This window comes from Triturus cristatus, chromosome 5_2, assembly GCF_964204655.1.
Source record: "Triturus cristatus chromosome 5_2, aTriCri1.1, whole genome shotgun sequence".
Classification (NCBI taxonomy): Eukaryota; Metazoa; Chordata; class Amphibia; order Caudata; family Salamandridae; genus Triturus; species Triturus cristatus.
The window spans coordinates 620917179-620940650 of record NC_140588.1 but is presented as its reverse complement, the minus strand read 5'-3'; the positions used below and the strand labels follow the sequence as shown (position 1 = coordinate 620940650).

General features: G+C 49.5%; 2 protein-coding genes across 11 annotated transcripts in view; one reads left to right on the top strand and one right to left on the bottom strand.

The window, feature by feature from the left end:
• The window catches only part of LOC146829091 (uncharacterized), a 351679-nt gene that overhangs the window by 185776 nt on the left and 142431 nt on the right, over window positions 1-23472 (bottom strand). The window contains exon 5 of one of the 5 annotated variants that reach the window (XR_014962188.1): window positions 10622-10780. The exons of 3 other annotated variants lie outside the window; for them this stretch is intronic. The gene's annotated coding sequence lies outside the window, so the exon portion shown is untranslated. Of the gene's footprint in view, window positions 1-10621; window positions 10781-12762; window positions 16374-23472 lie in introns of those variants that run through there. One more of the 5 variants, XR_014962187.1, reaches the window with a different exon arrangement.
• Window positions 1-23472, top strand: part of ARL13A (ARF like GTPase 13A) — a 304644-nt gene that overhangs the window by 170150 nt on the left and 111022 nt on the right. For all 6 annotated transcript variants that reach the window (XM_085607727.1, XM_085607726.1, XM_085607728.1 and 3 more), the window contains one exon: window positions 19637-19886. In XM_085607727.1, the coding sequence (XP_085463853.1) occupies window positions 19637-19886 (250 nt within the window). The remainder of the gene's footprint in view (window positions 1-19636; window positions 19887-23472) is intronic.

Sequence of the window (23472 nt, the reverse complement as noted above, 5' to 3'; positions counted from 1 at the left end):
CACTCTTAGGGTGGCCTAAGTTCCTAATATACATGAACAATGTTATAGTTTATTAAATCAAATAAAGGAGAAGGTTCTCTACAGCACACATCCTGAAGTCATGTATTTCAAGGTACTCTCATATGCAATACAAAAAGGAGAGAAAGTTCATTAAACCAATTGCCTAGAATAACACAATTTGGTAAAGTGGGGAAGCTGGGATTAATCCCACGTTTTCTGGATTCACATTGAGAAATTCAGCCACTAGATCTATATTCTTCACTTCCCTTCTACCCACCTTACCCACCCCCCTCAACCCACCGATCACTACCCTGCAGGCATCAATGCATCCCTCGGTCACATCACAGACCAAACTTTGTGACCCTTGGGAAAATGTTCGTGAGTACCCATGCTCCAACGCATCGTGTACATTCTTGTGCAGATCAATGAGTTAAGACACTTATTCCTCAAGTGTGAACGTGCCACATTTCCAAATAAGTAAGGCATGCAGTGTGGCACACATAGTACGTTCTTTCAAGTATAAGTGTTACCTTTCCGTCGACTTTGAAGGGCCTTTGTGAAGCCCGTTGTCAATTATGTGCCTTATATGGCCTGTGCAAACACTACAAGGAGCAAAGCTCTGGCTGTCTCTCTCTCTTTCCTGTACACACACACACACACACACACTCACACACACTGATCCTTATCAGATCTGCTCATGTGACCAAAATGTACAGCTCTTGAATGGTCTGCCCTGTTTTCTGGACAGATATTTTTATTTGTATATCTAAAATGCAAACGTTCTTGGTTGGTTTTCAGGCCTCAATATTCTGAAAACTGTAATCCAGACAGAAAAGGTGTGTGGTGGCCCACTAGTCTGCATTTTACCTGCTCGGGAGGGTAACTGGGGTCAGATCTCGTACCCCCCCAACGGCCATTCAGTCCTTGCCTTCATTTATGAACTTGCAGAATGTACCAACATCCTGTCCACTCTCACTACCTTACGGACCTCCACGCACCACACATATGTGGGATCTCCTTAAAGCCTGCTTCAGAGATATCCATGTCTACCCATGCGGAAGTGGATGGGAGAAGGTGACGGCAGCTCACCAGACGCTTTAGGTGGAGGAACCGTACCAGGGGGAGGGAGGTCCTTATTTGCTGTTCGAGGTCACCGATTAGATATTCTGGCACCAGGACCCTTGCCGTTTGTGGTGGTCAAAGCACTGATTCTATGTGAGTCCAGTGATCATACATGATGCCAGTTTCATGGTCCTTGGGATAAGGTATGTGACTGGTGGACTGCCCTGGGATTCATAGGGGAAGCAGACGGGGGTGTAAGTCTGGGATTGGTGTGGAATGACTTGGGCGATCATCATGGCATCTTGTAAAATGAAATTGCGTCCTGTTTCTGGCTGATTTGATATTGGCTGTGGAGAAGACGCTCTTAAGGCAACCACACTTGGTCCAAGAAAAAGAAAACGAATCCTACTAGACAGAGAAAATTGAGCTGAGCTACTGCAACAGTTTCAAAGCGGATTAGTGTCTTGTCCACTTGTGAACTCTACCCAGGAAGGGAGAGAGGGAGGGTGATTGGCAGGGATCAGCCTTGAGAGGCACATTTTATCCTGCACCCTGGATTTCCATGCATTGACGGCAGTGCCTGCTTTGTGTTTACTGTCATTAGCCTGGCATGTAGCTTGTAATGAATCTGTGTATCAGCGGCAGTGGTTCTTTTATCTTCCTGTCCTGTGCTGTGCTAGTCCTGCTTCTGGCAGACTAGAGTGGACAGAACAGTCAGATGCCACATTAACAGTAAAATAAAGCAAACCTCCTTCCATGTAATTGACAAGGTGCAAACACTGCATCTATACAAGTGGGGTGTTAATCCTGTTTTAGGTGCGAACTCCCTCCTGCACCGAAATAGGATTACAAGTGAGAGAAAAAATGCTCATTCCGCACCTGTTTGCCTTCCTGATTTTTACCAGGTACAGTCTGCCAAAAATCTTGGAGGCTAGTTGTGCTATTTTCCAGTTTGCCTGGCGAGGGTCAGGTGAATACATGTGCAATTTGTATGAAAAGCCCTATTTTGTGGTCTACAATTTGAAATTACGTGTAAATTTACACCTACTAGTAACTATAAATTTGCACTCTGCACAGACAGTAATTACTGGGTGCGCAAGCTGAATATCATCTGAACCCAGGCTCATAGGTGGATTCAAACAGCACACCCATCCAAACAACACAACATGAGCACCCTATAAAATACATTAGATAGTATCCTGCATTCCAATCCCACACATCTCAGATAATCTATGTAATGAGTTATCAACGAGCTGGCAAGAACACTCATGACATAAACATCATCTTTCAAACCTGCACCTTGGACAGGGCGGCACGAGAGCACAGAACCAAATGGATGCCACAGGCACCTGGATGTTGCTTTGCACAGTAGAACGACCACAACAAAACTGTACACCACGTCCGACCTAACACTTTACACTGAGCGCACACCAAACCCAGCTCAGATATTGCCATTAGTTGGCTTATAACAGTGGCAAACATGATAACAAACAACCACAACAATTAACCAGAATAAATTAATCAGAACGAAGCACACACATCCCACATAGCTCAGGGGCACCATATAGCTAGAGAGCGCAACAGCACTCCACTCTTTATCTAACCACATACCTTTCCGTGACAATTTATACTCCAAACCAACAGGCACCTGACAGCTAATCTGATTTAAAGGGATAATAAATCAATCAGGGTTCTTATAGGGCGCAACTAATCACACGCAAGGGTCTCAAGGCACTGGGGGGGAAGGTGGGATCTACAGTTCAGTCGAAGAGCCAGGTCGTGAGGTTCTTCCTGAATTGAGTCAGAGATGCTGCTTGCCTGAGGTGCAAAGGTGAGAGTTCCAGGTGATACGGCCGGATTCTTGCCTGCCTGGTTATCTCCAAGAATCCTCACAGGTCGCCAGGATCTTTTTATCTGCCAGATAGCGTGGAGGGGATAAACACAATTATCAAAATATATCTACCACAATAAGACTGCATTTGGAAAGGACCACTGGCTCCGCATCTAAAATGTATAGGATTTTATTACAATCAAAAACAACTGAACATACAAACACCTCAGTAAAAGGTGCAAAAGGTAAATAGGCACTAGAACAAAAGCAAGCCTACGCAGGATTCTTATCCGACTCAAAACAAAAAGAATTACAGATTCCAGAATCATCAAAAAGACGATAGTCGGGGGGAGGAGCCTAGCGCTTGACCAAGATGGCCGCGTGAGCTTTGAGCTCCCGAGACCCTCGTGCCCTCCGTCGTCTATCCTGTATATAATCCTGTTTGTATGCATGGCATCGTTTAGATGACTTGTCAGGGAGGCGATCGATGCCACCCGAGGTCGAATCGCCCACCGGGAACCGGAGTTATGCATGGCGGAAGATTGAGGCCCATCTCCGAGGGATGCCAGGGGCTCGAGTTGGCAGGATGCCCGACCTCTAATTGAACAACAGCGGCCAGGCGAGGTGTGAACTGCCGGACGGAGGTCCCTATCCTTTCACTTTCTCGCCCTTTGTCTGCCCAGCCCAGGGAGTGCTCGCGTCTGCTTTATTATCATTTGGACGCTCTGCATGCCACACTGGCGACCCATCGTAAGACGGAGCACTCCTGATCTCTCTCGCTGAGAGAGGGCAGTCCTGTGTGAACCGACTTGCTTGAGCCCACCATGTCGGGCAAAGCAGAGGTGGACCGGCCGAAGCCCAAGGCCACCAGGCGGGGAGCCTACACTCAAGCCAATAACATGGACCGCTATGCCCAGCAGAAGGGGTCACCGGGTGCACCGAGCCAGTCCCCGGACACACAGAAGACTGCCTCACCCTTGGCCCCGGAGCTCTCACTGCAGGATGTCATGGGTGCACTCGACGGGCTGCAGACTTCGATTGGGAGACAGTTTGATGCCCTGGCGCACAAAGTGGATACCATCTTGGTGGATGTTAATCTGATCCGCGCGGATTTGGGCAAAACAAATGAACGGGTCAAATCCCTGGACATCAAGACCACGGGCCTCGTCGATGATGTCTCGGACCTGCAGACTGAGGTCCGTAAGTTGCGGACCGAGAGTGATCTCGCCACCCGTCGGCTGGAGGACTTCGAGAGCCGGGCCAGGCGCAACAACGTGCGCGTTATCGGGGTCCCGGAGTCCTCGGACGAGACTTCAGTGGACCTGCTCGTGGAGGACTTGGTGCTCAATCATCTGCAGCCTAAGGGTCTAGGGAAGTTCTTCGCAGTTGAACGGGCCCATAGAGTGCCGGGCGGGCGGCCCAAGGTGGGAGCCACGCCGAGGCCGATCGTCGCCCGGCTCTTTCATTTTCGAGACCGGGACGCTATCCTGCAGGCCTCGAGGGTAACGGGCCCGGTCCCCTTCCAGAACGCGTCGGTGAATTTCTATCCTGATTTCACCCAGCAGGTGCAGAGGCAGCGGCAGGGCTTCCTGGGGGTGAAGAGGAAGCTTCGGGAGGGGGAACTGAAATACGCCATGCTCTTCCCTGCCAGACTACGTGTGGTGTTTGAAGACCGAACATTCTTCTTTGAGTCGCCGGCCATGGCGGATGAATGGCTGGACGCTCTGCCTCGACGACGCACGGAAGAGGACACTGCCGTAGAAGGGGACAGTGGCCGGGATGAACAAGGTTGATGTCTTCGGAACCGGACTGACTCGGACTGACTTCAGATAATGACTTGCAGTAAATACGGAGGTTGTGGGAGGACGAGGGGAGCTCTTTCCTCCCTTAGGGTACTTTTTGTAGATTTTGGGTTTGGTAGGGCGACAGGCACACTGCAAGTTGGGGGGGCTTTGTAAGCTGCAGCAGGGGTGCAGGGTGGGGGGGGTTTCTGGGATTTTAGGTTTGTTGTTGGGGGGTTTGTTTCCGCAAGGCATAGTGATTATTTCCAGGACTGTTCCATGGTGGCTCTTCGGGTGTGGGGTGGGCCTCTTTACGTTTGGGGATGGGGGGTAGGGGTTTAAGTGTTATAAGCTGGAATGTTAATGGTTTGTGGGATCGCATTAAGCGTGGGATTGTTTTGCAATTCTTGAAACGGTCATTGCCGGATGTTGCCCTGCTGCAGGAGACGCATCTTATAGGTAATATGTGCTATGCCCTGAATAGGAAGGGTTATAAATTCATAGCTCATTCGGGATTCTCCTCTGGGTGTGGGCATCCTAGTCAGAGCCTCGCTACCATTTGAGGTGGACTCCACCATTGTTGATGATAGGGGGAGGTTCGTGGCGGTGGCGGGGCGGTGGGAAGGAAGAACTTTGGTTTTAGTTTCGGTTTATGTCCCGCCGGCCCTGCAGGCCTCCACGTTCACAGATCTGGGTAGGGCCCTGCTGGATCTCCCGGGGGGGATGCTTGTAGTGGGAGGTGATTTCAACGCTGTTGGCTCCGGCCTGCTGGATAGATACCCGCCCAGAGACACTGGGGGGGCTCAGAAGTGGCTTCCAGACTTTCTAGATACGCTTGGCCTGATAGACTGCTGGAGGCTCCGGCACCCCACACAGAGCCAATACACTTTCCACTCCGGGGCGCATGGTAGCCTTTCCAGGATTGACTACCTACTCACTCTGGCTGCGCATGCCTCATTGGTGTCTGAGGCCAGGCACATGGCGCGTGGTATATCTGACCATTCGCCGGTGTGGGTCAGGCTGGATCTGGGTCGAGAGGGAGGGGGAAGGGTGGCCCCTATCAACCCTTGGTATTTTCGAGACCCCAAGATGCGCAGCGCGCTGGTAAAGACAGTAGATAATTTTTTCAAGGACAATCAGGGATCCGTGGACTCGGCAGTGTCGCTGTGGGAAGCATTTAAGACTGTGTTGCGAGGGGAAGCCCTCTCCCTTGTAGTGGCTGCCAAGCGGCGGAGAGATGGCGAGGTTTTGCAGGTTGAGGAGGAGATCGCGGCTTTGGAGGGAGCGCTGGAGGAGGAGGTTACAGAGGCCTCACTGCATGAGCTGTGCTTGAAGCAATCCGAGTATAAGGACCTGGTGACGAATGCCGCTAAGACCCTCGGTAGGGAACAGCAGGGCCGTCTGTACGATGTTGGTGACAAGGCCGGGAAACTCCTGGCTTGGCTGGACAAAAAAGAACGGGTCAATAGAGTAGTGCCGGAGTTGACGGGAGAGGGGGGAGAGGTGATTGTGGAACCTGAGAGGATTGTGCAGTGTTTCTCGGACTATTTCCGTATGGTTTATGCCTCAGTGTCGGACAGGCCGCCCGAGGACTCGCGTAACCTCCTGCGTGATATCGCATTGCCCTGTCTCTCTGATATAGATAGGGACGATCTAGATGGTGACATAACGGTCGATGAGGTGGCGGGGGCTATCCGCGCGTTGAACTCGGGCAAGGCCTCGGGTCCGAACGGCTTGCCGGTCGACCTGTACAAGCTGTTTCCGGATAGGGTTGCCCCTCACCTGCGCGCCATGTTCGTGGAGGCGCGGGGGAGTGGGGCCCTCCCGTTGGATCAGCGACTGGCGACGATTGTGGTTATACACAAAGAGGGCAAACCCCGAGATAAGTGCGCCTCATATAGGCCTATCTCCCTCCTTAACGCAGAGCCGAAAATTCTGGCTAAAATCCTGGCGGCCCGGTTGATTAGGGTACTCGGTGACTTGGTCCACCCGGATCAATCCGGATTCATCCCGCACCGTAACACAGCGTTAAATCTTCGGCGCCTTCATGGTGTAATCGCCAGGGCGGGCACGCTGCGTGAACCAGCTATTGTGGCGTCTCTCGATGCCACGATGGCCTTTGACACGGTGGAATGGGCATATTTGTGGGCCGTGTTGACCAAGTTCGGCTTTGGCCACGGTTTTGTGAGCTGGGTGAGGTTGCTGTATGAGGGCCCTCTCGCGAGTGTGGTGGTAAATGGCCGGGCGTCGACTCCGTTTCAGCTTGGGAGGGGTACTCGGCAAGGTTGTCCCCTGTCGCCATTGTTGTTTGCCCTCGCCCTTGAGCCGCTGGCTGCGTGGATACGCTGGCACCCGGATATACGGGGACTTAGGTGGTCGCCTGAACACGAGGACCGTATATCGCTCTATGCTGATGACATCCTGTTGTATCTTGCCTCACCCAAGAAATCACTTATAGTGGTCTGTGACGTACTCACATCTTTCGGTAGGAACTCGGGTCTCGTTATCAACTGGAGTAAATCGTACTTATACGTTCTTAGTGGCGAGGTTCCACCGATCCCTCGAACTTGTTCGATCCAGGTTGCTCAGCAGGGCTTCGTGTATCTGGGGATCTTTATCTCCATGGACTCTGCCGTGCGATATGAGAGGAACCTGCTCCCCCCCTTAGCGCGCCTGAGGCGGGATGTGGAGGGCTGGCGGAGGCTGCCGCTCTCCCTCGTTGGGCGCGCGGCCCTGTTCAAAATGATGTCTCTTCCCCGGTTCCTCTACGCACTGCAGAATACTTTGGATTGGGTACCGGCCAACTACTTTCGGGAGGTCGAAGGCCTCCAACGAATGTTGCTGTGGGACGGGCGGCCGCGAATAGCTATTGCAAAGTTGACGCTTCCATGGTACGACAGGGGTATTGCGCTTCCAGACATCCGACGGTACTATTGGGCCACCCAGCTGAGTGCGATTAATCATGGGCTTTATGGCCCTGCCCTCAGCCCCGGGTATGCCATGGACAGGTGGTTGCTGCGTGGTGGTAACTATTACAGGGCGTTGTATTCGCGGTCCTTGGACTCGTCCCTCACGGGGCCCACTGGTGTGGCGGTGCGTGTGTGGAAGATGGCAACTGACTCGCTGGGCTGGAAGGATAGGCTCACCCTCGCTACCCCGCTGTTTGAATCGGAGAGACTGGGTAGGCTTTGGCACACAAAAGGCTTTGACAAATGGGACCTGATCGGCATCTCCAGATTCGGAGATGTCCTGATTAAGGGGAGGGTGAAGTCCTTTGAAGAGTAGCAGAAGGAGTATGAGCTGGGGCCATCTGAGTTTTTCCGCTATATTCAGGTGCGTCACGCCCTCCGATCAGTCCTCATAGAGGGTGAGAAGGTGCCTGAGTCCTCTCCTTTGGAGGACCGGGTCCTTGATGGCCATATGCCCGAGAGCACGATCTCGCTCATCTATAAGAAACTGATCAACGTCCGGGCGGATATGCTTCTGGGATTGAGGGACCAGTGGTCTAGGGATGGCCTCGAGTTGGATGACGAGGATTGGCAGTCTGCTGTTTCCTCTCCTAAGGAGGTTGCGATCCCGTCGCGTCTGAGGCTGGTGCAGCTTAAAATACTGCATCGAGTGTATGTGACGGGGCCAAGGCTGGTTCACATGGGATTCTCGGAGGACGGCCTATGCAGGAGGGGATGTGGTATGGTGGGTACTTTCCTGCATATCATTTGGGAATGTGGTGTCATCACGGAATTCTGGAGGAGAGTCCAAGCAGTGATGGGGGAGGTGACGGGCATTGCTATGCAGCCGGAAGCGCGGTGTTGTCTCCTGAATGTCTGGGGGCCCACTGATCATAATGCGGCGCAGATCCAATGGGTGACTCTGGGTAACATGGTCGCTAAGAGAGATATAGCGCGATTGTGGGGATCCGTGGGGCCCCCCACATTGACCGCGTGGAAAGAAAATATGGACTGGAGTATGCTAAGGGAGAAGACGGTATATTGCGCTAGAGGCCGCCCTCGGAAGTGGCACGCCATCTGGGGGCGGTGGAATCAATACAGGGGGGGAATTTGTCTTGCCCCTGATTTGGATCCCCCCGAGGAACAGCTTTCCTCCTAACCTTCTTTCCAGCTCAGTATGGTTAATGGACTTCTTTGGCCTCTGCTGTCCCCCTTCTTCCCCCTTTCACAGTACTGTAAATGGTAGATGATTGGGGTCCTGCCTCCCCGGGGGGGCTATCACCATGGGCATTCAGTGTTCTTGCCTTGCTGGGGGTTGTTGTGTGTTTTGTGTTTATATAAAAAATGGAATCTTTGCACTCCTCCTTCACTGTACTGTGGACGCGTCTCTGTTCCTCTTTATCGAAGCTGCCGAACCTCCGGGTTGTCGGCTGAATAGCTGTGTCCAGATTTTTGAAAATAAAGGTTTTATAAAAAAAAAAAAAAAAAAGACGATAGTCAGGCTAATGTCTATTTTAGGAATCATTAGTCAAAGGAAAAACAAACATTTCTATCCCTTCACTATCTCTAAGGTGACATCCCTACTTAGCATTCCCATCCCAGGCAAGAGAATCAAGAAAAAGGTGTCAGAAGTGAAGACTTCCTAAGAAGTACATTCACTTAGTCAGAGCTCGATCTAAGATGCTCCTTCTAGCTTCCCATCTAAACCTCAACTGCTCAACCCACGGGGCACTGTCCCTAATACAAAACCCCAAATTCGTAGAACACGCCCTTCGACACACCCCATTCCGGACACGGTCTGGAGCCATATTCTGCGAAGAACGTGGAAGGGTAGCAGGAATGCCCGTTTTCAGCAGGTACATTTCTTCCTCCTACATAGGGCCTACATGACACCGGGAAGGATTAGTCGATACTTTCAGGTGCAGGAGGCGGCGTGCCCGAGATGCTTAGCGCTTGGGGCCGAGCTGGACCACCTACTGGGGGGGTGCCCGAAGCTGGGGACATATTGGGCTGAGGTGGGAGAGCTTTTGAACACGGTCACGGACCGGGAGGTAGAATTCGACATGGCGGCGTGTCTCCTACTCTGGTTCCCTCACACGGCCAAGACGAAGGTGACGAGCAAGTTCATTGACCTAGGTCTCATGTTGGCCCAGAGAGAAATTACATGGCACTGGAAGTCCCGGGAGGGCCCCTCAGTTAGGAGATGGACGGCTGAGCTGTTGAAATGGTCTGGATGTGAGAGTGTGCTCAGAAGGCGACAGGCTGTCAAGACGGGTAATGAAAGGGGTTTGGAGTGGGCGAGGGCTTGGGAGATGATAGTACAGGCTCTGCAAGACTACCTACTGGAGGGTGCGGAGCACGACCATTCGGAAGGCGGGGTTCCCGGAGGCTTGAGAGACCACATGCAAAACCCGATAAATGGCGAGCCATAGCGTCAGAACCCACAAGTATAACCCACAGCAGCAGCAGTTGGGGGGTGGGGGGGAGTTCATGGGGTATAGTTGTAGGGATATTACGAGCGCTGGCAGACCGGCTCTCTGACTAAGGCCCAGAAGGGAGTGGGGTTTCAGAGCAGCTCTCCTTAGGTACCTCTAATGTGATATTGGGTAGGCTGCAGGCACTGCGCCTCCGGGAGGGAGCTAAGGTGGACCGGTGCTGTGGACAAGGATAATCCTGGTGCAGCCGACTCTGAGTGGCTGACTGTATTTGGCGGTGATTGTGGGGAGGGAGTTTGTTGGGTGTAAAAGCAGATACTACATTACGCTGTTGGCCTGACATCTCTGTGAGCTGATCGCCTGGACACTCTGAGTCACTGTGCTGGTACGCCGCCCGGCCCCCGGGATGTGGGCTGAATGGCTGTGTGCATTGTTCTAACGACAGCTAAGCTTTGAGATGTCGAGCGTGTACAGGTTGACTTACTGGATGCCTTGTTTACAACTCTGCAATAAAAACATGTTTAAAAAAAATAAAAAATTTTTAAAACACGCCTTTCGACACACCTCTTCGACCAGGTCTTCTCTCGGTAGTTTTCCATCAGAAATTGTCTGTCGTCCAACGTCCGTTAGCTTGACCTTGGGTCCCAGGCACCTTCCTCGCTAGAAGTAACTTCTTCACATTCCAATGCACTCCCCTGTTGGCTTCTCACAGCATTCTAACTCCTAAAACAAAGACTTATTCTCACTAACGAGCTAAATGTCCTTGCACCTGCAACAGAAACATGGGAACGAGAAACCATTTTGTCTCTTTAAGATTTCACATTTTCCTGCACCCAAAGCCTTTACCAAGGGAATCATTTTCGGCCTACAACATTAGCTAACATAAGAAAATGAACAGGCCCTTCTCTTCTAATATATATGTGATTAGGCCTCTACAAAATTAAACACACCATTAAACCACACTCTAAGCATTAGCTCATCATTATCATGTGCGCAATTAAGCAATCTACACGTATAACTGTAACATGGCACACGTTTAATCCTAACACATTGCATTACACGAACCTAGGTCTTTGCAGCGAGGTTGGAGAAGGATCTTCTTCCATCCTTACAAGATACCATACTCACAAGTACCTCAGACACAGACACAGTGGCGTAGCAAGGTCAGGTGGTACCCGGTGCGGAAAATTTCTTGTCACCCCCGGCTTGACAAAATGCCAAAAATATGTCTTTAAAACACATATTTTTGCCATTTTGTCACTCCCCCCTCAGTGATGACACCCGTGGCGGCCCGCACCCACTTCACCCCCCTTCCTACACCACTGCACAGACATCAAGGACAGCAATGCACATCCAGTTCTCCTAAGTAACACATACCAAACTGGCAGATATCTCCACCACACCCGTACAAACACCACTAAACATTACGACGTACATACAACCATCCAGTGCTTTAAATAGGCCGGTACTCACCGGTACCGAGTATCGGCACTTCTCAGTTTTCTCCCCCTGAGTACCGGAACTTATTTTCGGGCAAGGAGAGTATCGGTACTCCCAGAAGCAACAGCCTGTGTATTTCTGCGCTGGGTTGCTCCTGCAGTGTTAGGTTCTCATCAGGCGCACAACGCCCATTGTGCTCAAAGGACTTCAGCCCCCCCAACCCTCCCTCGTATGTGGCAGCCGGGGATAAGACGCTTCCCGGGCGCACACACAGCCGCACCCGAGTACTTCACAGGTCTTTAAAAGACCATTTGCTTTTTAATGAGGCTTTGTTGTTTTTCACCCCTTCTTAGAGCCCCTGCATCTCCACTCTGACTATTGCTGGAAGAATTACCCCCCCCCCTTCCCAAAATTTGACTCTAGTTGCGCCTCTGGTTCTCATTGGCATCGCAACAAGAATGAAGATATGGTCAGAGGTGCCGAGAGTGGAACTGGAGAACCAGGTTCGAATCCCGACATTGGCTCATCATCCTGTGATTCTGGACAACTCCCTTAACCAGGGGTCTTAAAAAAGTAAGCTTTAATGCAAATGTTTTGATTGTCATGTAAAGCGCTTAAATGTCCATGGCACAAATTCGCACAATATCAAACTGCCGCCAAAGATTAGGCTCTGCACATATGACATAAAAGCTGATGCTTGCCATGTCTCTTATGTAAGGAGGCAGTTTGATATTGCGCAAATTTGGCCCATGGGCACTTAAGCGCTTTACATGACAATCAGAGCATTTGCATTAAAGCTCACTTATGTGGCTATTGTTTAATTCCTGGCTCACAGCCACGCCCCTAACTACCCACCAAGTCTAATTAGTGAGTACCGGCACTTCTATTTTCCCATTTAAAGCACTGCAACCATCAAAATACACGCATGCACCACACTGCTGATAATCTCACTCGAACTGGAAAACAGACTCCGATCTTTCACAGGGTTCCTAATAGAAGAGCATGAAGCTACCAAACGGACTCTGACAGCACTGGAAGACAATACTTGTGTCAATAATTCCTGCTATTATTGTATTCCAGTAAACAAAGAGTGGTTCTGTCGGGTTCTATTGGTTACTTTGTCAGAGCACTTAGTGTCACATATGTATCACAATTTTTAATCTTAACATCAGTATCTCAACCGCCTAGACAATGAAAAAACTTTTTCAACAATAAAGACGTGACTCAAAGTTGCTGTCTACAGTTTATGTTTTCTCAGAATTTAGTCATTCATATACATTCATATAGGTAGTAGATCAAGGCTGTCAACATGTGGTGAAATATTTACACATAAAGGGTGAGCATGTGACATATGTGCTCCGTGCTCAACAAGTGTGCAATATATACAGGGTGGTCAAAGTTTATGTACATGTGGGGGATAGGCCAGATAACAGTAAAAATCCAATGGCTTTGCTGGCTAATAATGTTCCTTTTGATATGCAGAGCCTTGGTCAATCTAGGCCTTGAGTGGTCGGCGACGTTTCAACCCATAGTGTGCTCCATTGGGTAGTCATGCTGGGTCTTCATCAGGACAAGGCAAGGGGAGGACAATGACAGCCTATAAATTTAAGAAAGGTGGATGTTAGGCGTGTTTGGTTGCTACGTGAGATGGGGATACGAATGAGAGGGCAGTGTGGGCAACTCACCCCGGGTGAACCAGGCAGAGTCCTGAAATCAGAGTGGGCCCAGGCGTTGAAATTGTAAAAAGAAGAGCGTGAGGTTTAGAACTTAATTCGGGTGCCAGCTAGTCTCACAGTAATAGCAACCTATTAACCGTCGCGGTTGGGGCAATCTTATAACCCAGGAAAACCATTCGAGCTGCAGGGGGTGCCGTGATATCTTGGAGGCTGTTTATTAAACTAAGACAGCCGCGTTCCGGTGATTATTTAGGTGCCACCGCTTTATGGTGATTAATAAGGTGCGATCGGGAGACTGGCCGATGGCACAGTGGCGGCCACTACTGCTGGTGTGGAGCGCTTGTCACACCTCTGTAATGCAGAATTGAGCTCAGTTTTTAAAAGCAAACTAGTGAAAGTTCCGTGTTATTGAGGACCCCCACTGGCACGGTGATAGATTACCGCGTGGTGTTAAGGCAGTATATTATTGTATTCCAGGCAGACAGTACTGTTTTATTTAAGAGATTGTGAGTGCTCGGCCTGTTTTTGCGCATATGCTGCTTGTACGGCCATTTCTAAATGTTCTCTGCAAAGGAGCAGAGAGGACTGATGGATTACGGAGCAGACAGCTCATGAAAGCCTCTTCTCCCATAGGATTGACGCTAAATGGTTTAAAGAGCATTATCGTACCGCCTCAAATTAACTTAGCAGAGGCAAGCCTCGTCTGTCTATCCCTGCATTGAAACCGCTGTTGTTTGTTTTTCGGATTGCGTCATCGAGTCTGACAGAAACAGCCCGGCTGGCCTGCATTCTCTGGGTCTAGAGATCTGCTTTCAGCCGCGGCTTTACGCTGGTGGCGCCCGCTGACACAATGCGTTGTTGTCGCCCCCCAATGGCCTCCTTCTGCACGGATTCCCTGTGCATGGTGCACGTGCTTTGCAGCATAAACCCTCTGCGCTTCCTCATGACGAGTCAAAACTCCCACTAGAAAAAACTCCATCTCTCTCCAGCAGCTCCATTAATCACCAGCTATCTTGACAATTCATAATTGCCTGAAAATTGCTGGAGGCCAGGAACTCTGCAGCAGGTGCTTTTAATTCCATGATATCTTTGAGAAAACGCCCCACCTCTCCCCCAAGCCAGTGCCCAGTGCGATTGCACCGGCCACACCGCCCTAAAGCCAGCCCGGCATGCAGTAAAGGGTCGTGGCTGTCTCAGGGTACGAGACTGCGCTCAGAATCGGAGTGCTGCACTTATTTTTGCTGCCTTCGACAGTCATTTTGTCTCACCATTGTCTGCTTGTAAGGCAAGCTGGTGCCTCCCCTACTCCTGGCGCCCTAGGCAGCGACTGAGTCTTGCCTTGCACTTGTAAGAGCAGTTAGTTTAAAGATGCAGCCGAAGGCCTCTGTTATGAGTAGGAAGAGCCGTGGGCCCGGTGGGATGACTTCCACCCAATAACAACTGGCCTGGTGTTTCCACACGCGCATTTCCCAGATACTGGAGCACCAGTGCCAGTTTTACCAGATAGAAAATCCGGCCGTAAAATGATGAACCTGGCTCCGGTCGGGCCCCCACCCGAATCACTCCTGTGGCAGGAGACAGTCCAAAACACGCCCTCCCACCCCCAAACCCCAGCGTACAGCCTCTCCTACAAAAGGAGTGATCACCAGCTCCCAGGCCAGTCACAAACTGGCCCCCGCTACCATTTACTACCTGCTCAGATCGGAGTTTGAGGATTTTGTATGCAGATTTGGACTTGCTAATGCTTGGTCCACTTTCCTGTGGAAATGCCCCAGATAGCAAGATTTACACGTGCAGATAATATACCGAATGGAATTGCTATTTCAGCAACATGGTAGCCTCACACCCAAAGCTCATAGGGGCCTGTAGTACTACTGTGGAGACGGAAGTGGACAGCCTAGAGGAGGCAAGGGGTGGGTCTACATTGCCACTTAAGATCTCCGACTTGTTTTCCTGCAACGCTCTCCTCAATAATACACATGTATTGTTCACTGTCAATACATCCAGTCCTTTCTTGAATACATCCCGTTTTGGAATAGAGATGGTGCTGTTTTCTGCTTGTAAAGAGCCACCTGCTGAAGACTCCTGGGTACTGCAGCCTGTATCGGGATAGATTCGCCAGTTCTCTGTTCGAATTGACAGAAACACATCAGCAAGAAATACACCTCAAGCCAAGGGTGTTTCTTGCTAACCCTCAGGACAGCGGACAAACTGCTCCGCGGTAGTAAGGGACGGATGGGAGGCCCCCCCTCTAGACTAAGCCTCCTAGGTATAGACACGGCCCGCCTTCCCAAATGCCACGAGTGTCCTCGTGCAGCCTAAAAGGTAAAATAATAAATGTATAAGGGTGATCCTGCGTGCATCCTCTCTGGGTACTTTTTCGAGCCTTTTCAGAGCAGTATTTCTGCGGCACAGTGGACATGTCAGCTCGCATTTATTGGATTTAAACACGGGTTATATCGCAAATCCTTTTCTTCAAGTTAATAATATTCAATCTATTTTATTATTATGCAATAACAAGTTTATAAGAGCATGTCTTTGGGAAATAAAAACAGGATTCCTTTCTAATTTTACTATATAGTATTAATGTGCTGCTCTATGGAGGGCAAGCAAGAACCCAAAACACCCACACATCTAAGTGGTTCATTGATTTTTAAATCGCCAAATTCTGCTCGAGGTTTATCAAAGCACTCAACGTCATACAAAACGTCACCAGATAGCATTGGTACACAAATATTCTAATGAGCCTTAATCCACATGGCATAGATAATAACAGAAGGCGTAACATAAACATACAAACATATGCAAATATGTAACAAATTCAAGACCAGCGGAGGAGCTCTCTGCTGAAGATTTCTTTCAAATGTTCTCTCACGAGCCACCGTGAGTTCTTAATCTTGGTTCGAAGGGGGAGCGCTCCACAATCCCTCTCGCGCGCGAGGGGGCGTTCTCCTCTTTTCTTGTGGAGGAACGGCTCGGACAGAGACTTCGCGGGATGGAGTGAGCAAGGATGCCGCCCGGGAGGGGAATGCCGGGTCAGGCACCTCACATACTTGGCCCATGGCCCCGGACTCTCGGTTTAAATAGCACAATTCTTATTGCTACACAAGCTTCTGCCTGAACAACCAGTGCAATCTATGTCCAGATTCCTTTCAAAGTTCAGAGCACCCTCTAGGGTATGGCAAGGAGTTTTAAACAGACTGCAGCAAAAAGATCACAAAACATAGACAAGGTAAATATTGCGGGTTATGACCATTTTTAACAAAGCAATTTCCAGGATGACAATTTTTTCTCTTAAACAAGACGCAAAATATAACTGTAAGAGTGGCAAATAAACTATACATATCATTGATCTAATTTACTTAGTTACATATTTTCAGCCTGCTTTTCAATTATTTTAATTGTCTATACAATTATGCGGTAATAGCATTCCATAGCATCTCTTTGACATTTCTAAATATAGAACAATTGTTAATCTGGCTGACCTGTCATGGAATCATCTATTAATTGCACACTATGAACAAGAACCAGTAATGAGTCAAGGCTACCAATGGCGTATACAGGGAATGGGAGCGGTGGGAGATTCTTTTAACCTGAGTTCAGTTCACTGACTGTGTTGTGTTGGCAAGGGTAGGCTGAACGATGAGCATTAGGGGTTAAGACTTTTTAACTTTCATTCACCTATTACTAGAGATATGAACTAATGAAGTATCATCACAACAGTGTTTGGCTCATGAAAATGGATGTAGTAGGATTTAAAATGTTGACAAAAAAGGCTTATTGCAGGAGAGAAGGGTCTGCTATCCTATGGTCACCCCAAATTTTTGCTTTTTGCTTCACTGGTTTTTGACATACTAAGACTGTGGGCCTGCTAATCAGATCCCCAGCCTGCTGTTCTCTCTACTAAATTGACACTATGCACTTTAGCCTAGAGACCGACAAGAACTGGACCTCCAGACCTCTCACCGCCCGATCCACAGTCCCTGCAAAGAAGGAACCCGTGGAGGCACCGAGACACGTGGAGCCAGCCATCTTGGAAGACACTCGAATAGCTGAAAGCGCGACAACAGAGGCTCCCTCCGAGTTGTGCTTTGGGTCCTGAGAAGCCCAACATCCGAGCAGCATCTGCACCAAAGGTGAGCCCTCCAGCATCTCCACGATCTGCGTGGGGCCCCTCTGCACTTTGCGACTCGACGCGCCTACCCGGTCCCTGGCCCGTTGGCTAGTGGCCATCTTGGTGACCCTTTTTGAAAACTACGATGCTGGTCTGGTTGCTCCAGACTGGCCCCTGCTTCCCTCCAAAGGAACAGCCCCTCTGACCTTGCTGGTCAGAGTTACAAGCTTTCTTCAATTCCTGCGACTCCTGCTTTTGCCAAGGCTTGTTTGCTTCGTTCAAGTCGCCGACACCGCCGACAGCGAGAGCCTGCGTGGGACAGCTCGTGAACCGACTCCTGGACGTCGTCGACCTTCAGGGACCACGTGACTGTAGAGACAAGCTACACCTCTTCACCTGTTTGCACCCGACATCGCCTGGTACCTACCTGGTGCCACGCTGGTCACTGGCTAGTGACTGTGAACACTGTCCCCTCTGCTTACAAGTCTTCTACACTTCCGATCCACCCTTGGATCCACCGCATCTCTTCTGGATCGACCGCCTGCTGCATCTTTGTCATCAGGCTCCATTGAACAGATAGATGAAACCCGACGCACTTCGAGACCTATGCACCCGCTTCCTGTGGGTGAGGTAAAGCTGGCATTCCGGTGCCCAAGTGTAGAGTAACATCTCTAATGTCTAGGTTTTAAGTCTTGACTTCGTAGTCCAACCAGAAGACCCTTCTAGCAGTAACTTTTGAATTATTACGCTCCCATTGAAAACCTATGGGAGCCCGCGTGTAACTTTCCTCACTGCACACGCGACCCGTGGACCTCCTGGTCACTAACTAAAGTTAGCTCCTTGCAGGCCCAGCGATTCTAGAGGCCCTAGGCCTTTTCCCTTTCCTGTTCGTGGTACTTATACCACTATTTTAGTATATGGTTTGAGCGGCCACCAGGGTCATCCATATAAAGTGCAACTTCTGTATATTGTGATACTTTCTTGTTTAACGATTTGTGCTCCTGTGCTCATAAAGAGTCTAGGGGATACTTTGAGTAATAAATACATATATATTTTGAATATATATCTGTGTGGTGTCCTTTCATTGGTATAAAGGGGGGTTACATATGGTAAAACAGCTTGCTTAACACGCCTAAACGAGTTTAGCCTCAAAGACTGCTTAGCCTACGCTACCACTAGGGCAGCTGGTCTGAAAAGGTTGACTTACAACCACACCATAAGGGTTGCTTGGCATGGTACAAGGTGGTCACTTTAAGTAGTGAACATCATATACCAGGCCAACTTCTCACACTTATTAAAATAAAAAGTGTCCAAGTATGGAAGTAGAAGAGACACAAAAGTGCCATGAATGCTAATGAAAAGGAGAACAAGCATTGGCAAAGCGAATTGGTCTGATTTGTGTTTACAAACCACAGCTATTGGATCTGCCAGTGTTTGTGTACTGGAGGCAGCTGTCAGGTGGACTGAGCAGCAGCAGCTCCTGGCAGCAGGGCAGAAGAGTGCAGGGCATGCTCACTGTGAGAGCAGTGTCCCGGCTGCAGGTGGGAAGAGTTGTAAGGCGCACTCACCATGTAAGGAGCACCCTGGCAGCTGGGGAGGAGCGCCAGTGTCCCAGCAGCAGCGGAAGGATCCACCAGGTAGGGGTTAAAGCAGAGCGGCCAGGCACACAGAGTGAGCAGTGAGTTTGCCTCAAGGGAAAGGAGAGGTAACATATTCAATATCTGACGAGTCACTACTTTTCAGAAAAAAATAATGAATGTGTGATGATAGCCCATAATTTTCAAATCTGAAATTATCTTTCATGCATCCCAAAGGAGGGGGAAGCATACACCCAAACAGCCAATTGAAATATGGCCATTCCAAGATGTGGTTGACAATGTTTCACGCCAACGGCAGAAGCATCTTGACCAGTGAAGCAAATGAGGGAAAGAGGCTGGCCCAAAGTCCAGTACATGTGTATATTATGTATTTTTTTAAAAGCAAAAGGTAATGATATATACTAGACCTTAATAGGGACCTTTAGCCCTTGGTTGGATAGTAAGAGGTAGTCGTAATTGAGGTGAACTTAGCCCTATGCCCTGGGGCCAATGCAGCTGCAAACCTATTGCTAGCTATGCCCCGGCTAGTACCAAGTGACACAGCTTTAGGGTGTGATCAAGCTATCTTCCTGCAGAGCAACTGCTGCAAGATTCTAGTATTTCTTCTTACTCTATGTACACTAACGCGCTTTATAAAACAAAAAGAGCCCACGAATAAACACCTCATCACAGGAGCTTGGTCATACACATGTATTGCATGGAACCCATTCCTTGTGCTCATCTGCTTCTTCTTGCTTTTGTCCCCGTGCAGCTTGCTCTTGCGAGACGACCTCTACAGTGGACCCCCTGAAGACGGAGCTCCGAGTGGACAGATTTGATGTCACGCTGGTCGATCTGGCTGGGGGGCAGCGTTTCAGAGGGACGTGGCGTAACTTCTATACTGAGGCTCATGGCATTATTTATGTGGTAGATTCCAGTGACTTGGAGAGGGTTGAAGAAGCCAAATGGATACTGGCCAGTGTCCTCTGCCATCCCAAGATATCTGGGAAGCCACTACTTTTGTAAGAATCAATCTGCTATAGAATTTGTATATCCCTCTATGTTCATGTGATCTGGCTGTGGTTGGGTTTTGATGTGCTTTGGAGTGCACATGTTTGGGGCAACATGAGTTCTATCTAAGGTAACATGAAAGAGAAAAAAAGCCTGTAGAACAAGTTACTTACCTTCAGTAATGCCTTATCAGGTAGAGATGCTATGTAGCCACAGACTCCTTATCTTAGAACTATCCCCAGGCAATTGACTGTATCCGGAAACTTTTCATGTGCAGTACCCCTGCGTGCCGGTACGTGATGTTGTTCGGCTCTGTGTGGTAGCATTGCTGGGGATCGTGCTGGAAGTGACATGCCCTGTGCCTAGAGAGGCACCAACCTAGTGCGCTGACCTCAGTTTCTTTTCATGACTGTCCATGCCAGGAGCCCAGAACCATGAAGAACACTGACCACTGGTGTGGAAAACTAGGGCCCTGAAAGGGGAACAGCTTTGACCCGCGAAATCTGTTCGCAGAGTGGGAAAGATGGATGGCTCAGTAAGGAATCTGCGGCAAGATGGCATTTCTACTAGATAAGGCGTTACAGAAGGTAAGTAACTTGTTCTCCTGATAGAGACTTCTAGTCGCAGATTCCTTACCTTAGAATGGATACCCAAATAAAACCTTCTAGGAGATGGGTCTGCAAACCTAATTTAAAACAGAAAGTCCTGTTGGACCAAACTACCAAAGTGTCCATCCAGAAAGACTTGACTGTCCTGGCAGTAGTGCTTGGTGAATGTGAGCAGCGAGGCCTACATTGCTGCCTGGCAGATATTCCGGAGCAGAGCAGAACTCCATGTGCCAATGCAGCGGTCGCAGCCTTTGCTCTGGTAGAATGAGCAAGCAAACCCTCTGGGTGTTGCTTCTTGGCTAATGTGCAGCAGATTTTAATGCAGAGGATGATCCATCTGGAGATGGTCTGTTTCTGCTCTGCCTTCACTTCCCTGGCTCCAAAATACCCCACAAAGAGTTGATCATCCACCCAGAATGCTTGTGGGTGGTCACGGTAGAACTACAGCCTTCTTTTATGGTCCAGTCAGTGGAGTCTCTCCTCTTCCTTAGAGAGATGAGACAGAACGTAAAAGGTAGGCAAAGTGATGGACTGGACTACTTGGAATGGGGTGACTACCTTCGGCAAGAAGGATGTTCGAGTCCAAAGGACCAGTTTTTTGGTGATAAAGAAGATTTAGGGAGGGTGGGAGGATAGAACCTGTAGCTCACTGATTCTCAAGGCTGAAGTAATTGCCACCAGAAATGCTGGTTTGATGGTGAGGAGCCTAAGAGGACAAGAATGAAGCAACTCAAAGAACATTAAGAAAGTAAGAACCAAAGTAAGGTCCCATTGAAGCATAATAAAGGGAGATGAGGGAAAGATGTTTGAAACCTTTAAGGAACCCATTTACAATAGGGGACTTGAAGAGAGAGGGCTGATCTGGCCGCTGCAGAAAGGAGGAGATGGCAGTTAAATAACCCGTCAAGGTGCCCAATGCAGAGCCCTGCTGGGCTAGAGTAAGGATAAAACAAATGAACCTGGGAAAGGAGAATAGATATGGAATCAACCTGTTTCTCAGCACACCATGCCACAAATGTATTCCAACAGCTGGAGTATAGGGTCTTGGTTGAGGGACGCTGGGCTGCAAAGATAGCATTGCAGACTTCGGGCGGATGGTCGACAGCTGTCAACTGTTGCCACTCAATCCCCATGCATGAAGGCAGAGCATTGACAGGTTCGGGTGGAGAATCCTCCCCTGCTGCTTCGCCAGAAGATCCTCCAGAAGGGGTAGCCTGATGGCCATACTCAACAGCTCAGGAAACCAAACTCTCCGAGCCCAGTCAGGAGCCACAAGGATGACTTGGGCCAGGTCAATCCTGATCTTCTTGAGAATTCTGGGCAGGAGTGGTATGGGTGGAAAGGCATGCAGAAGACTTGAGCTCCACAAGAGATGCAAAGGGTCTCCAAGTGAAATCCGCCTTGGAATTTCCAGTACGTAAAACTGCTGAAATTGCAGGTTCTTAGCGGTGATGAACAGATCTAACCAATGCTCTACCCACTGCTGAAAGGGACCTTGCACCACTTACGTTTGGAGATGACATTTATGATCCACTCCGCATTTTCGGCTTAGTTTGTCCCCCCCTGGCGTTCAGATAGCCCACCTGGTGTTGAACCACCAATGATATGCCCTGACATTCCAGCCCTGTCCTGAGGTGCCGGGCATCTTGACAAAGGGTCCACAACTCCACCCGCACTGTTTGTTACAGTACCACATGGCAGTGTTCTTGTCCATGAACACAAGCACTTACGTTCCCATGATGGAGGGTAGAAAGGCTTTTAATGCAAGTCAGATTGCTCGTAGTTCCAATAAGTTGATGTGGAGTCTAGCTTCCACTGGAGTCCAGAGGCCTATGATCTCCACCTCTCCCAGATGACCGCCCCATCTCAGGAGTGATTTATCTGTCAAAACTGTCCGATCTAGTTGGGGAAGGGAGACAGGTCTGCCACTGACCCAATCGCTGTTCGCTAACCACCACTGCATATCTTTTGCAATTCCCTCTGATATCTTGACCATGTTGGAAAGATTCCCCTGATACTGTGCCCACTGGAACTTCAGGTCCCACTGCAGAGCCTGCATATGCCAACAGGCATGTGTCATAAGCAGGATGCAAGAGGCCACAAGGCCCAGAAGCCTCAGAGTCACTCTCACTGAAACCCAGGATAAAGACTGAAACATCAATATCATAACCTGAATATCCTGGACTAACTGTTTGGGAGCATAAGCCCAAAACTGCATTATGTCCAGGACAGCTCTAATGGAAGGGAGCACCGGCAAAGGAGTCAGGTGTGACTTCGACACGTTGATAGCGAACTCCAGCGAAGGCAGGAGGTCTGCCGTAGTCTGTAGGTAGGACACAACAGCCTGCGACATGCCCACCTTCAACAGTCAGTCATCAAGAGAGGGGATGACTGTCACCCCTGATCTCTGCAGATGGGCTACAACCACTGTCAACAACTTGGTAAGCATCTGAGGGGTGCTGGTAAGGTCATAGGGTAGCACTGCAAACTTACAAAAAGTTCTTGTGGCCTGCCATGAATCGCAGGTAATGTCTGTGGGCAGGCACGATGAGGATGTGGAAATAATGATCCTGCAAGTCCACGCTACCATCCAGTCTCCTGGGTCCAGGATAGACAAGACTTGAGCAAGCGTGAGCATTTTGAATTTATCCTTCTTAAGGTAGAAATTGAGAGAATGCTAGTCTAGGATAGGACAAAGGCCTCCATCCTTCTTGGGCACCAGAAAGCAGTGGGAATAGCAACCACAACCTACTTCTAATACTGGCATCCTCTCTATCCTCCCTTGGCCAATACATCTGATACTTCCTGGCATTCCATTGGCCTGTAAAAAGTGGGTGGCATGAGTGGAGAGGCAGTCATGAAGGGGAGGAATAGCCCCTATGGACAATGTGGAGAACCCAGTGGTATGATGGTATTGACTTCCAGTGGCGCAGGTGATGGCGTATCCTGCCACCCACTGGTTGCCCATGATGATGGAGGGATAACTGAA